The sequence below is a fragment of the Delphinus delphis genome, chromosome 4 (genome assembly GCF_949987515.2).
Source record: "Delphinus delphis chromosome 4, mDelDel1.2, whole genome shotgun sequence".
Lineage (NCBI taxonomy): Eukaryota > Metazoa > Chordata > Mammalia > Artiodactyla > Delphinidae > Delphinus > Delphinus delphis.
In genome coordinates this window covers 100333871-100349836 of record NC_082686.1, presented here as the reverse complement: position 1 = coordinate 100349836, position 15966 = coordinate 100333871, and the positions used below count along the sequence as shown (strand labels likewise).

At 30.4% G+C, this 15966-nt stretch overlaps 1 protein-coding gene across 2 annotated transcripts in view; it reads right to left on the bottom strand.

Annotated features, from left to right (window-relative positions):
* The window catches only part of SI (sucrase-isomaltase), a 102153-nt gene that overhangs the window by 46533 nt on the left and 39654 nt on the right, over positions 1-15966 (bottom strand). For both annotated transcript variants that reach the window (XM_060011187.1, XM_060011188.1), the window contains exons 16-24: positions 14688-14859; positions 11381-11497; positions 9321-9475; positions 8382-8466; positions 7548-7604; positions 6305-6429; positions 4363-4451; positions 1880-1929; positions 747-917 (exon numbers count right to left, since the gene is read on the bottom strand). In XM_060011187.1, coding sequence (XP_059867170.1) covers positions 747-917; positions 1880-1929; positions 4363-4451; positions 6305-6429; positions 7548-7604; positions 8382-8466; positions 9321-9475; positions 11381-11497; positions 14688-14859 — 1021 coding nt within the window. The remainder of the gene's footprint in view (positions 1-746; positions 918-1879; positions 1930-4362; positions 4452-6304; positions 6430-7547; positions 7605-8381; positions 8467-9320; positions 9476-11380; positions 11498-14687; positions 14860-15966) is intronic.

Sequence of the window (15966 nt, the reverse complement as noted above, 5' to 3'; positions counted from 1 at the left end):
TTAGGAATATAGGAATGGTAGAAAAGTAAATGCCAATAAATATCACTTCCATGTTTTAAATTATTTTTGTCTAACATTTTAAATAATTAATTTTTTACCTGAAGCAACATTATGATTAAATATGACATTTTACATATGAGGAAGCTGAGATAATGAGAGATTAATTTATTGTGTTTAAATGCACAGACGGCAGGGCTGCAATTTGAGCCCAATTCTATTACTCCTTTTCCCTCTCTAGTACACTTGTTAAACAAGGCAAGAACGAGGATAAGAAAGGGACTACTTGAAGGGGAGACTGTAAACAAAAATTTGAAAGAGAAGTACAAGATATATTGAGGACAAAGGGAGTTCATGAAAGGAGAAGTAGAGAGAATTGAAGAAATGGATTCAATCATTACCTTAAGAAGTCTTAAATGAGAAGGTAAAAACTTTTAGATTCTTTATCGTATGCAGTAGGTAAGAGTTCAGGGTAGGAGAATGGTATCAAAAAAAATATTAGAAAGGCATACATAAGTGATACACAAGATAAAATTAAATAGAGAGGGAGAAGTAGTATCAGTTCACCTTAAGGTTGATATCTCAACATAAATTGAGATAACCTAAAATGGAATATTGCCAGCAAAAGGAAAAGAAAAGAAAGATATGTAACGAAGAAAAAAAAAATCACAAAACCAAGAGCCTGAATGGTTATATAATGTTAAATATGAGAGTGTGTGATAACTAAAATATTTTAAGATTGTATTTACCTGGTTGGAAGTATCATAAGTGAAATTGTAGTGAGCTCTCATTGGTTGATTATCTTCCATCACTGAAACTTCTGTAACAGTGTCTATCAACCCAAGGATTTTTATAGTCTCAAATGCTAAAGTGGTTCCTTCCTGGTATGACGAATGTGTGCATATAACATCTAATTTGTTCTGAAAAATGTATATAATATTATATATCAAGTAGAAGGTCATTGGATACAAATTAGAAATAACAAGTGTATTTATACTGATTAAATCTTACAGTTCTAAAAATGTATAAACTATAGTTTTTACTAAATAAAAATAATTAACCAATACATACTTTAATGAAAATTGCTAAGTGAAAAACTCTAGACAAGAAAGCTTAGGAATTAGCCAAAATTCTAAGAAAATGTTCTACATCTCACATAATTTAGAATTTATTTATGCTGATAATACTAATAAATTAGTATTATTTAGTATTAAATTATAGCATTATTTGGTATTTAATAATATAGTATAATAAGAAAAGAACCAATCATCTATCCCTCCATTCCCAACAGCTCTTCACATCAAAGTACCCTATATAAATACACTTATTAGTAACTCTTTAAAATTGTCTTTTATACATGCTCTAAAATTATTTTCACATATAAATTATGCATGATGCAAATCATGTATATTCCTTCTCATTCTCTTCATTGGTGAAGAATAAATTATCTTTGGCAAAAAAGAATATATGAAGAAATCTAACTTCTACAAAAAGCATTGCTACTAATTATTCAAAATTTAATCTTGTGCATAGCTTTTTCATTTTCACCCCAAATCCATGACAGTCACTGCTGTGATTGGTATATTAAAAAATTTTCAAATATGTTGAGATTATTTTCCCAGGACGTATTGCTTAAACCAGACATAGTGCTACAAGAAGTCTGAAGATTTCTGTGCATCAATTTCATCAACAGAAACTCATCTATTACATTGAAATATAAAAATTTAAGGTAATTCATACATAATTTAATAATTTAAATTGAACAATTTATTTTTTTTCTTTCCACTGATTTCTGGAGAGAAATGTAACATCATTCCAAAAGGCACAATCTAGACATTAACAAGGTATTATATTTAGCTATGTGTTCAAGGAGAATGCTTACATTAGAAACTGAAAATGTATATAAAATGTAGTTGCCATTTTGGATGGTATCTGAAATGGTGAAAAAAAAAAGTTATCAGATCAAAGTGTAATGTTAAATTCTGTTTTATTTTTACAGTTAGACAACACAGGGGATTTTTTAAAATAGATATTATTTATTAATGAAGCAAATTAAACAGATTATTCTTTTAAATTAAGGTTCTTAATTATCTTTAAATGAAACTATTTTGGTAGTTTATTTTCCCAGGAAGTAAAGGTAGTGAATGCATCTTTGCCCAGTTTGATTTTTCAAGGACTGCTAAAATAGTTCTGGAAATTCAGAGAGCACAAAACTTGTAGTAAAATATATATAATTATAACTATTTTTGAATGATATTTTATCTCTTTTTAGTAAACTATGGAACATTCAGTTTATTTTGGGAAGCCATGGCACACCACAATTTTGGTTCACATCTTTCAGTGTGTTTTTTCATTATTTGAAGAATGAGTGAATGTGGAGACATTAAAGTTTCAAATAAACTTTAATGAGAAAAATTGAAGAAAGCAATTATTTTCTGCATGATATATGTAACAATGTAACATAACTTTTTATCAACATGTTTCTTTAACAGGGAACTAAAGATTATAACTAAAATAATTAGGAAGAAAGAGTGGAAAATATAAAGGGAATACTAGGATTTATATACAATACTTTGAATAACATTAATTTACTTAAAATTTTAATCCTAGGAAATAAAAATAGAGTCAGAACCCAAACTGAAGGTCATTTTATTGTCTTGTGTTTGATTGATTATTCAGAAAATTTTGATTTTAACTTTTTAACACACTTCAGTATATAGATATCATATTAAATGTCTGATTAAATCATAACTCCATATTTTTAACCATTTTATATGAAGTAAATTATCAATATAATTTTTTGCAAGTAGAAAAAAGGAATGAATTTGGAAATATTTATATAATCTGAGAAATGAGAATAACCTTAAAATCAGGTTCCACATGCTACCAATAGAGGTATTATCTCAACAACATTCTTTACCTGATGATTACGAAACAATTTACTTCTGCTGCAATCCTCTCCTACAGAATTTCTATGTAGTAAATGCTTTGAATCTATTCTCAGGGCAGAGCTCACCCTAGTGTGTTTGACTCTAAGGTATTTGAGAAAGAGGGAGAAGGCTGGTGTGCTGGCGTAGAATGAGAAATGGAGAATGGTAGGGCACAGTGTGTGTGCATGCGTGTGTGTGCGTGTGTGTGTAAAATGTGAAGGACATAGTGAATGCTCTAGGTCTTGGTAAAGACTGTGGCTCTTAATTGAGTAAAATGGAGAATTGATAGAGGGTTTTGAGCAGAAGTGTAATGATTTGAATCATCTTTTAAAGGGATCACTCTACGTGCTGGTTGGTAAATAGAATGTAAAAAAGGGGGGATTGACAAGAGCTATTGACCTAGAGACCAGTTAGGGAGCTATTGCAGTAATTAAAATGAAAAGTAGTGATGATAATGGTGGAGTTTATGAGAGAACCAAGATCAAGGTGGAACCAAGAGAAATTCCTAGGTTGTGACAGATAAGAGTGAACTCTAAAGTTTTTGGCATCTTGCAGAGATGAAATTACCATCAACTGACAAGGGGAAGACAATATATCTGGTGGAGCAGATATATTGTGGTAATCTACATATTCATAGGAAATAAGACTTAAAAAAGAACAGAATTTTTTTCATAGATTCCATATTTTCAAAATTGTAAGAGAGCACACCAATACATAGGCTATTTCTTGGAGTTAATTTAGAGATATTTGGATGTTTCATATACTATAGACAAAGGCATATAGGGCATTCTTTACTATATCTGAAAAGTAGTGAGCTATAATAGAAGGTAAGCTATAATTTTTTATACGTACATATATAAAACACATACCTAAAAAAAATACATATATACTTTTTCAGATTCTTGTCCATTATAGTTCATTAAAAGATATTGAATATAGTTCCCTGTGCTATATATTAGGTCCTTGTTGTTTATTTATTTATATATACAGTATTGTGTATTTGTTAACCCCAAACTCCCAATTTATCCCTCCCCAGCTACATTAATTAACTAAAACCTTAATATTGTTTTTCTTTTACAGTAATAAAACTTTAGTTTTAACCACTATAATCATATAAGATAGTTGAAAATAGGATGCAAGTTATACATCTGTGAATTTATTAACTATTTTAATTTTTATACAGTAATCTAATAAGATATTTATATTTGTCAAAGACTTTTTATGATAAACCAAAAGATAAAAACAAATATTGTAATTAAATATATATAATTTAAATACCAATGTTAAATTTCATAAAGTAACCTAAAATCTTAAGATAGATATAAAACAGCAATTAAAAATTAAAACTTGTGATATTTTTGTTTAATTTTATAATAAAGGCAAAACTTCCCATCATTAAAATGAACATTTAAAAGCATATCACTTTGAAACTTACCTTTAGTTTCTCCATCATCCCAGAAAAAGTCTCCTTTTGCTTTGTTATCTTCATCTAAAGCAACTATAAGTCCTAGAGGGTTATTTCGGCTGTTAAGTAAGTTTGGGTGCATATATGATTAAAAATAAATGTATAGTGAAATATCTTATAAATAAATCCATTTCAACATAAGGGACTTGTAGGAGTTCTGCATTCACATGAGAACACTGATATTAATAAAATTCATGTCTATACTTATTAGTAATTTATCAATGAGAAAAATAATTCATATGCTTAGAAAATAAATGAAAGGAATAAATACAATACGAAGAGCTTCCCTGGTGGCACAGTGGTTAAGAATCTGCTTGCCAATGCAGAGGACACAGTTTCGAGCCCTGGTCTGGGAAGATCCCACATTCCGGGAGAAAACAAAGCCCGTGCACCACAAATACTGAGTCTGCTCTCTAGAGCCTGTGAGCCACAACTACTGAGCCCACATGCCACAACTACTGAAGCATGTGTGCATAGAGCCTGTGCTCCAAAACAAGAGAAGCCACTGCAATGAGAAGCCCATGCACCACAATGAAGAGTAGCCCCCACCCACGCTCGCTGCAGCTAGAGAAAGCCCACGCACAGCAACTGAAGACCAAATGCAGCCAAAAGTAAATTACTTAATTAAATTAATTAAAAAATATACAATATGGAATTTCTTGGGGGCCAAGACACCATCAAAATTGAAACGGTATAAAAATATTTCAATTCAAACAACAAAATTAAATATATCTTATAATTGCTCAATTCAACATGTATTTGCCACATACACATTAACCCTAAATTGCAGTGTACCAAGGTTACAAAACAATGAAAAGCACTATAAAATAAAATTTTAAATGCTAAGTGGAATCTCTAATAGTCTTACAAATGAAGCTAATTCTATCATGTGAAATGAAACATGATGAATATTTTTTAGTTATATATTGCTATAGGCTTTTAAAATGAGGCTATACAGCTCTAGAGTATAACCAATTATTTTGAGAACATCGTCATGAAACAGTTACAATATGAAAGTGATCAATTCTAGAAAACAAAAATAATTAAGTTACTAACACACATCCATTCACTTATTAATTTGTTCCTTCAACAAATATTTAGAGAAAATCAGGAGCCTATTCCATAATAGGCTGACACTATTATTGGTTTGGGGACTAAAGCAGTGAAAAGTCAAGTCTCTGCCTTCATGGAGTTTATAGTCTGGGGGAGTAGACACACTACATACAAGAAAAAGTAAAAATATAATTCCAGATATTCTTAATGTTATGAAGAAAATACAGCAGAGTAAGGAATAGATATCTATTGGGGTGTTGTAGAATACAGGGAAATGCATAGATTCAATATGACACATTCTGTCCATGTACCCAGAATGAATGTTGCAAGATAAAGCACTAGAATTTTCAAGTTTCTGCTTTTTTTCTAAATAGTTCTCAAATTTATTCTTACTGAACAACTTAGTTTCTATCTTGTTCTTTACTTAACAAAAATATCTACCTCATTTATTAACTTAAAACGTTTTAGCTGAAAGAAAAACATTGTGACATTTATGTATTGAAAATATAAATATGTAACAACTGACACTTTAATCAATTATATAACTTACTTAATACTTCATTTTTTATTAAGAATCAGCAATTAACTTTATACATATTCTTTAGAGAATGTCAGTACATTTTGGCATAGGAAATAAATTTCTAATCTATGCTTATTTTTTAAATCAAGAAGTTTGTAGTAATATACATAATTTGATTCTTCTTTTTATAACCATGATGGTTATATGTAAGAAGTCCTTACGTATATCAAATATCTTCTGGTGAAAAAGCTAAATATCAATATTTGACTCTTAGTAAAAATGTGAAACATTAAAACTTGAATTATATTTCAGATTTCAGTTAATGCCTTTTCATTTTACCTTGCTGTTGTAGTTACAGCTGGTTGTTGAATGGGGATAATGTAACCTCCTCTAAGATGTAATCCTATTTTGTCTGCTGGAAGATACATATCAACACGTTGTCCTTTCCATGGTCTTTTTGCACCCTAATATTTGGAAGATAAAAATATTTTTTTCATTATTGTAAAGAATTTAAACCCCATTTTACAAGAATTACACATAGAAATAATTCTTACTATGAGAAATTCATGTCATCTTAGTGAATATTAACATGTCATTTTCTAACTTTTAAAGAAAACTCTTTTTCAGTTTACTGATGAAAGCTGGGTAAAAAGTTTGGTTTCACAAAAAAAATCAACATAGAGAAATCCATTTCTCTTCTACAATAATTAACAATATTCTTAATTAGCACTATTTTTTATTCTTTGTTTTGGTTTAAAGTTAACCATGCCTCTAGAAAGAATTTTTTAAAAATCATTTCTTATAAAAATAAAGGGTTTGGGCTTCCCTGGTGGTGCAGTGGTTGAGAGTCCGCCTGCCGATGCGGGGGACACAGGTTAGTGCCCTGGTCCGGGAAGATCCCACATGCCGCGGAGCGGCTGGGCCCGTGAGCCATGGCCGCTGAGCCTGCGCATCCGGAGCCTGTGCTCCGCAACGGGAGAGTCCACAACGGTGAGAGGCCCGCGTACCACAAAAAAATAAAAAAATAAAAATAAAGGGTCTGCTTAGCAAATATAAGTGCATTACAAAATACTTTCCTTTAAAATAAATATTCTCAGAAGGTCCTGGTCAATTAAAAAAAATAGGTCGTGTGTATGAATCCTGCTACGCTGCCTATTCAAGATTGAGATGAAAATCTTTCCCAAACATTACAATATACATTATAAAAACAAATGTTTAAGATTAGCTTAATACACAGTTCTTCTGGCCATAAGATGAATATGTAAAATAGGGAAATTATTAAAATAAGTTACTACTCCTTAAAATTACTCTTGACCTTTTATTTCCACAATTTAAAATGGATAACTCTACACTAAAGAATATAACTTCGTATTAATCACGTGCAACAAAACATATACTTTCTCACATGCAACAAAATGTACACCCGCACAGACTTCCACATTATTAAAATTTGGAATTATTATTTTTTGTAATAATAACAGAACTACTGAAGAAAAGATATGCTGTGTGTTTGGAGTTGTTTCCATGTACAGATGTTGAACAATATGTACTTGTGATCTATTATTATATTAAGGTTACTTACAGTTTCAAAATCATACCAAGTAGCATTAGGGATGTATGCACTCACTGTATCTGCTCCCTAAAATAAATAAGATAATTTATATATAGATATATATATATTACTTCAATATGTAATGGAAGAGAATCACATCAAATGTTAAGTTGGATTTTCATAGTGAAGAGAAAAGAAACTTCCTTTGTATTGTTATACTCCAATATTTTCTATATATAGTAATCAAAAGGCTATTTTACTAGCTTTAGATATTATAATGTAAAATATTCCTAAAGCAAAGATGAAATGAATTTAAGTGGCAACTAAAATAATGGATACATGCATTTGTATTTGTATTGCTGTAATCTACATGGCAATTGTGAGTATGAACACATTCATTTCCGTATATTTCCACTTTTAAATAACAGATAAAAAACATATAACTCATTCAACTATTTTTCAGCATTTTCATATGATCCACTGGTTTTCAAGTTCACCTTTATTTACAATATAGCAAAATTTCAATGTCTATGTCTACTTGAATGAGAATTCCTTGTTATTACTATAAGATTTGATTTGATGTCATAAATAAAGCTTTCCTTTTCAGAAGAATACTAATTTTATACAACATTTTTCTCCCCAGTACATATTATATATTTGAACAGCATAAGGGAAAAAAAAAATCTACTTAATATATTTATAATTTGTCACAATTTCTTCTGCATTTTAGAATTCAATTTAACACTTATCAGGTTGAAGCAGTCTATTGAGTAACATTTATTACCCAGATGTTTTGTAATTTAGTGTGGATTTGATTACACAAAGTTTCCATTAAAATATAAATTTATTAAAATTGTATCCTACCTGTTTCAAGACAGGGGTAATAAGTAATGAGGGGCCCCATAAGAATTGAGTGTCCTCAATCCAGCTATTAGTATCCTCATAAAACCTAAGAACAATGACAATATTTACAATACAAAGATAAAAAATAAGTTTATCCAAATTCTTTATTTGGTTTATGTTTTAAGTTTCTCCCTGGGAATAATTATTGTCTTTAATTTTACTTATTTGATATGTCATTTTGAATCTATAGTTATTACATCCTTATGGTTCATCTGATACTCAAAAAAAGAAGGTAGAAAGGAAGGGAGAGAGGGGAGAAAAGAGGGAGAGAGGGAGAGAGGAAATTCATTCATTTGGGACTCAAAAAAATCCATCACATATGATAAGGCTCCTTTTTATCTGTAATAAACAACTATTCTGTTTAATTCATTTTTCTCCTGTAAGATAGGTCCATAAAGTACCAGAAATATTTCATATTCTACTTTCCTCCTTTTACACTTTTTTCTTTATAAACTCCCATTTTGACTTGGATTTGAAAGGATCTTTAGTCATTTCTTGAGGAAAGTCCCTGCCTTGATCAAGAAGTACAAAGACAAGCACAATTCATTGTTTTGTAACTATACTATACACTTTCTATAATTAGTTGATTTTTCACAATATATACATGATTATGTTTTCAGTATTCTATATTTAATATTGCTTATTGATATAATTTCTCAAATTATTCCACATATCTTTTTCCTTTTAAGTTCTATGCAGTTCTCACATTTCTAGATTAATCTTGTCCAATTCACCAAATTAATTATATTTACTACTATCATTCCACAGTTAATCAACTTATTTACATAAGTGTAAGAAAAAGCAGTAGAATTTACTTGACATCTTGATTTACCCCTATTAATTTTTCATATGTCTGAATATAATTTGAAAGACACTGAAATTCTTGAACACAGTACTCACTCATGAAGAAATGGCCTTGCTACTGTTTCTCCAAACATATGGGCTTTATAAAATAGAGTATAGAGGAAAGGTAACAAGGTATAGCGAATATTCAAATAGTGTCTTGATGAATTAACCAAAAGAGAATTCGGTCCAAAAAATGCTGGATCCTGATGCTGTGGCATAAATAGAGGAATTGAAATAAGAAAGTTAAAACATGAATGAAAATTAAAATAGAAGCATTAAATGTATTTTTGAAAACCAAAATGTATACATTTTACCTTGTTTGTAAAAAGTTGAGATTACTCCTATTTCATTATCAAAGGATATGAATTTCTAACTTTTATGTTTTCATTTGGATATATATATATATTAATTAAACTTTATTTTAAAGTGGACATTTCCCTTTTAAATATACATACTTAGAGAAGATGGAAACTATTTTAACAAAGCATTCTTCTCTTCTATTATTTGTGGTAGATTGAATTATTGGTCCCAATTTTCATGCCTCCTTGTACCCTCAACTTTTGCTATGTGACTTTGCACCTACCTCTAGCAGTGGATTGTACTTCCCCACCACTTGGCTTTGTGCTCAGCTATATGACATACTCTGGCCAATGGAGTCTTACTACATGTGACACCTTCAAGTAAGGGCTGGAAATGTGCTTGCCTGAGGACTTGCTGCCTTGTGCCTTGCCATTGCTATTAGAACAATAAGCCCAAATGGTCTGCTAGCCAAGGGATACAGGGAACAGAGCTGCCTGGCCAGCCTATAGGCTTGCAACTTGAAGGACAGCCTCCTTGCTGAGCTCAAGCTAGATTAGCTGACTCTCTCAGCCAAGGTTTAATGATGTGAGCAAACCTGCTTAGATTTCCTGCTATGGGTAACAAAATTAACTGAGCGAACCAGCTACTGCTTCCCTAGATTCATCATCATATTTACCACAAAGTCACATTTCCCTTTGGCTGCTCCCAGGAAATCAATGAGCAAGGTGGGACTACTATTCAGGCCCATTCCAGGGAGATACAGGGGTCTCCCAGTGGTCAACTTTACCTTGAGGACTCCCTACTGGACTGTAATTTCCTTAGAACTGGGCTGAAGTATATAACTCTCCCTATCAAACCTTCTTTGCCTTCATCTTCACCTGGTTCACACCTGAATTGTGATCTGAAGTCTCTCTCCACTTTCTCCTGCTTCCTCTCCTTTATCTACCACAAGTGCTTCACCAATAAATCTCTAACATGTCTAATTGTCTCTTGGCATCTGCTTTTTGGAGGACAGAGATAAACACAAATTATAATGTAATTCATATCAGGATCTCCCATGAACGCAAATTTCTTGAAGCATCACTTAGGCAGATTAGGAAGTGACAAATACCCAATTTATATCTTTTACTTCTGTACTATCACACTTCCTTCCAGGCTGAGCTCTGAGTAGTTGTCCCTCTTCTCAAAGAGAATTAAGCCCCAGTGTGCGCACAGTGAATAATTTTTAACCAACATGTACTTAATTGACTTAATGCTTTCACCTAATTTCCTCATTCCCTTTGAGAAATATACCTATGAGAGCTCACTGCATACTGAATGCTCAGTTCAGATGCATGTTTTAAAAGCATTAGTTCTATTTTTTCCCCACCTGTCATTACAGTTTTACCTATTACAGAAAGACTATGGCCTCAAACTGCTTTGCAAGTATCTTTAATTTCTTGTGTATCTTTAATGAAAGAAAAACTGGAAATCCTTAATAGTATATTATATTTTTATGAAAGTTACCTGAACTTATATTGTTAGAATGTAAGAATCCAGACTCAAAAAGCTTTGTCCTTAACTTAAAATATTGTGATTTAACACATGTGTATATGCTTTAGGCTTAAATAAAATATTTATGCTATGACTATGTCTCATGATTTCCTTATTTGATCATATTTATATATACAAAATATTTATAGACCTTGAGAAGAGGACTTCCAACTCTTCTTTATGAATTATACTACAAACTTTCAGACCAGATCTTCTATAGATATAAATTTAAGTTTAAAATTATGTTTTATTTTGAAACATGGAGAACAAGAGGCATTTACCTCATATCCATCAGCATTATGGTTTCTGGAAAATGGATAAAAAGCCCCAAGTTGCATCCACCTTCTGCAAAGCTCTTCTGTGGTCTCAGCCACAAATCCACAGATATCTGCTCCAACCTAAATAACATATATATCTATTATTTACAGTGTAAGGATTCTCAGATTTGCCCAGAGCATCACATTTTATGCCTCAGCTGATTAATTTGCACTAACAACCTTTTTGTTTTACTGTCTTCATATACTCTTCCTTGGCCAAGTTTATTTTCCATTTTTGCCACATTACTTGCCACTAATTGAATGTATAAAGCTAAAATTGTATTATTAAAATGTGTTGCTTCTATTTTTTTTTTTTTTTTTTTTGTGGTACGTGGGCCTCTCACTGTTGCGGCCTCTCCCGTTGCAGAGCACAGGCTCCGAACGCGCAGGCTCAGCGGCCATGGCTCACGGACCCAGCTGCTCCACGGCATGGGGGATCTTCCCGGACAAGGGCATGAACCTGTGTCCCCTGCATTGGCAGGCGGACTGTCAACCACTGCGCCACCAGGGAAGCCCAATGTGTTGCTTCTTAATCGAAAACTCATCACCTATGATTTGACTTTTCCTATTTATAATATATTACTGTAGGAGTAAAATAGTATAAAAAAAATTGCCAGATGTATGCTCATATATAATTGCATTCCTCATCATTCAAGGACCCTCCAGAGGGGGTAAAAAAAACAAAACAAAACAAAAAAAACCCTATTATCCTTAACTTACTATCAATATTTACTGTTTACAAGCATTTTTTTATTTTTCTAAATAGTATATATGTATCTATAAACAATATATAACATTGTTTTGCATTGCTTATTAACTTTGTATAGATGGCATGTTGTATGCATTACACTGTATTTCACTTTTTTCTCAGTGTTACTTTTGTGAGATTCAATTATGTTAATATGGCTGTAGTTCTCTATTGTATGAGATCCCATCACTATAAAACATGCTTCTATGAAGTGTCTATATAGATTTCTTTGTGAATATGTAAAATGTAGTCTTATTCTGTAATATATATATGTATATATATATATATATAGGATTATTTTCCTGATTTATTGGAAGTGTACATTGTTTAATCAAAACTGGTTGTTACCATTTATAAGCACACAGTACATAAAAGCTGCCATTGCTCCATTTTCTTGCCAATTTCTGATATTTTCAGACTTTTAATTTTTATCACCTATATATATTAAATGTACCTTACCAAAGTTTTTACTTGCATTTCTCTGATTACTAGGAAAGTTGAGAATTTTTTCATATTTTTATTGAATCCATATGGATTTCTCGCTCTATAGAATTGCTTGTATATATCCTTTGCTAATTTTTCTACTGTTTTTACCTTCTACAGATTTATAGTAGGTTCTTCAAATTAAATACTAATCATTTGTTGGTTATACGAATTGAAAATATAATTTTCCAGTAGTAGAAATGCTTTATTTCTAACTTTTTAAAACAGACTTTTGATGAACAGAAGTTTTCATTTTGTTGTAACCAAATTAATGTATCTTTATTATTTGTGCCTTCTGTGTTCTGTTTATGACATTCTTCTCTTAACCTAATGTCATAAAGTTACCCACTTATATTTTCTTCTAAGATGTTTAAAGTTTAATTTTCACACATCGATTGGGTATGAGGTGAGACAGAAAGCCATTTTACTTTGTTTTTTAAGTGGATAATCAATTGTCCATATGAATGGTTGATACTTTCCTCACTGACCTACAGTGATAGTGCTACCATTAAACAAATTTCCATTAATGTATGGGCCCATGTCCTATTTTGCAATATTAATCTATTTGAATATTCACAGTTAAGTATCATTGTGTTATTATTTTATCTGGTAAGGCAAATACTTGTGCTCTTTTCTACTTCTTTAAATTGTATTGTCTTCCATATGAAGTTTAGAATAATCTTTTATATTCTTCAAATTCCCTGTATAGTTTAAATTGGAATATCACTGAATTTGGATAATAGTTTGGGGAGAATGCATATTTCTAGTATACTGAGACTTCTTTTCCATGAAAACGGTATATGTTTAATTTACTAAGTTATTAAAATTTCTCTTAAAAAGTCCTACACTTAGTTTGAATATTTACTCCTGGTTATTGTGTATTAATTAGTTGCTATACTGTATAGTATAAAATGAAATACATCTTAACATTGCTTTTTTTTTTCTTCTTTTTTTGCACAAAACTTGCCATGTATTGGTCTATTTTATTCAAACTTTCAGAGCCACCTTTGTACTTTGCTAACTTTTCTCTAGAGACATTGCTTTCATTGCATCCATTTCTTCTCTTATTTTCATTACCTACATCTTTAGGTTTATTCTGCTTTTCTTTTTCCATTTTCTTAATTCATGCCCTTCATTAATTAATATTCAACTCTTTGTTTATAATCTAAACATTTAAGGTCAAAATTTTTCTTCTAAATACCAATTTAGCTGGTATCCCACAGTTCTGATATGAAGTACAATTGTTAGCTTTCAGTTTTAAGGTTTTCCTCTCATTTCCATTCAGTTTATTTTGGTGAATCATTTGGTAATGTGTTTTTTTACTTTCCAAATTCAAGATGCTATGTGTGTGTGTGTGTGTGTGTTAGCTTTTTTTTGTTGGTTTGCTTTTGGTTTTCATTTGGTTCAATGAATATGAAAGAATAAATGAACAACTATAATTTTCTAAATGTTTTACATTTATTTTGTTATGTAATGACACTCTTTAGTGTTGAATATGAACATTACATAGTTCTTGTTTTTGCTTGATATAGAGACTTACCAAATTTCTTATGTTTAGAATTGCATATATAAGTTTTCTCTGCTTTAAAAATTTGAAAATTTTCTGTCATTATTTTTTATCTTTTAAATAGAGGAAAGAGCTTTATTTTTTTAACCTAAACTGAAAGTCTAGTATTTTAAATATATCTAGACTTTCGATATTTACTTTTATTACAATCCCAAATTTGGATTTTTCTCTACCATTTTCTCTGGTGCTTTATATTTATTATATAAGCTTTTCTATACTTTGTTTATACTGACATTTGTTTCATGAATTAGTTTGATTTGATTGAATTTTCTTCATTCTGTTTTTCTATTCTAATGGCTTGAGTGTTATAGACATCATCCACAATCTTATTTTCCTCATAAATTCCCTAGGAATAAAGACTTAAATTTTCTGTCACATACCTTTAATCATTTTACTGAAAATCATTGATGATAATACTACAAAATTAATTGTAATTACAGTGTTTATAAATAACATGGTATAACACCACTTACCAAAGGTATTCCAAACAAACCAAACTCCAGCATTCCTGTAATAGACCATTCCATTTGTTCCCAAGAAGCAGTATTGTCTCCTAACCAATGAGCAGCATAGCTTCCAGATCCAGCAAAAGTTGACCGGGAGAGAATAAAGCTTCTTTTATTAGGAAAAACTTTTTGTAGAGCTCTAAAACAAAATCAAATTAATAAATAACATTTACTTTAAAATAATATTGATTTTATAAATTCTAAAATCTTAATTTCAATGCATGTATTACAGCTCCTAGAGCCAAGCCATAATATTTGCAACTATTTTATCAATATTTTATATTAATTTTGTATTTAGTTATAAATATTTACTTAGTTAAATGCATTCTGATCAAACACAGAGAAAACAAATCTTCTAGAAAAGACTTAAACTTTGAATAATATTCTTTACCAAATTAAACATGTGCTTTTTTGTATCCACTCAATATTTGTTTTTGAAATGTATGATTTAAACCCATTGAAATCTCTTTACACTACAAAATATTTTTACAATACAACATATAGTAATCTGAACTTGAACACAATACACATTTTTGTGGTTCAATGATGTTAATTATACCTTAATATCTGCATTTTCAAATATTATCAAGCAATGTTGAAATAGAACTAATATATTTGACAGGCATTTTATTTTGTTCTTAGAAGTTCCTCATCCACCAATATTGGCATTATTCATCTCACCACTATTGGTACCTCGATGTTGTTGACAAATTTTTTCCATAATTGGAAAATAATCAGAAAAAAGATACAAAAGTTTAATTCAGTATCTAAAGTTATCGACTACCATAGTAAAAGTATAATAGTATTCTCATGTGCTTTTTCTATAATATTACCTATATATGAACTATAGTGCTCTTTTTTCTTTCTAGAATTTATTTACTTATACTCCATGACATATAATGCTCTGTTAAGTAAACAAACACTATGAAGATACTGTATAAAATTCTGATATCATGGTATGATCTGGGACCAAATATGGTTTTGAATTAAAATTTGAATACAGTTAATTATGAGAAAATTTTAAATTTATAGACACAGAATCTGGTTTTTATTAACTATAGCATTATAGATCCTTATACTATGCTTGGAAAAGAATAGGCAATCAATATATGATTGTCCCCTTCCTTTGTTTTGTATCATGCTCCTTTTTTATATACAAGCAACACATTCCATTAGAGAATTAATTTGTGAGATAATACATAGAAACCTATATATTAATCGAAACTCTTGTCATTTTTGTGTTATT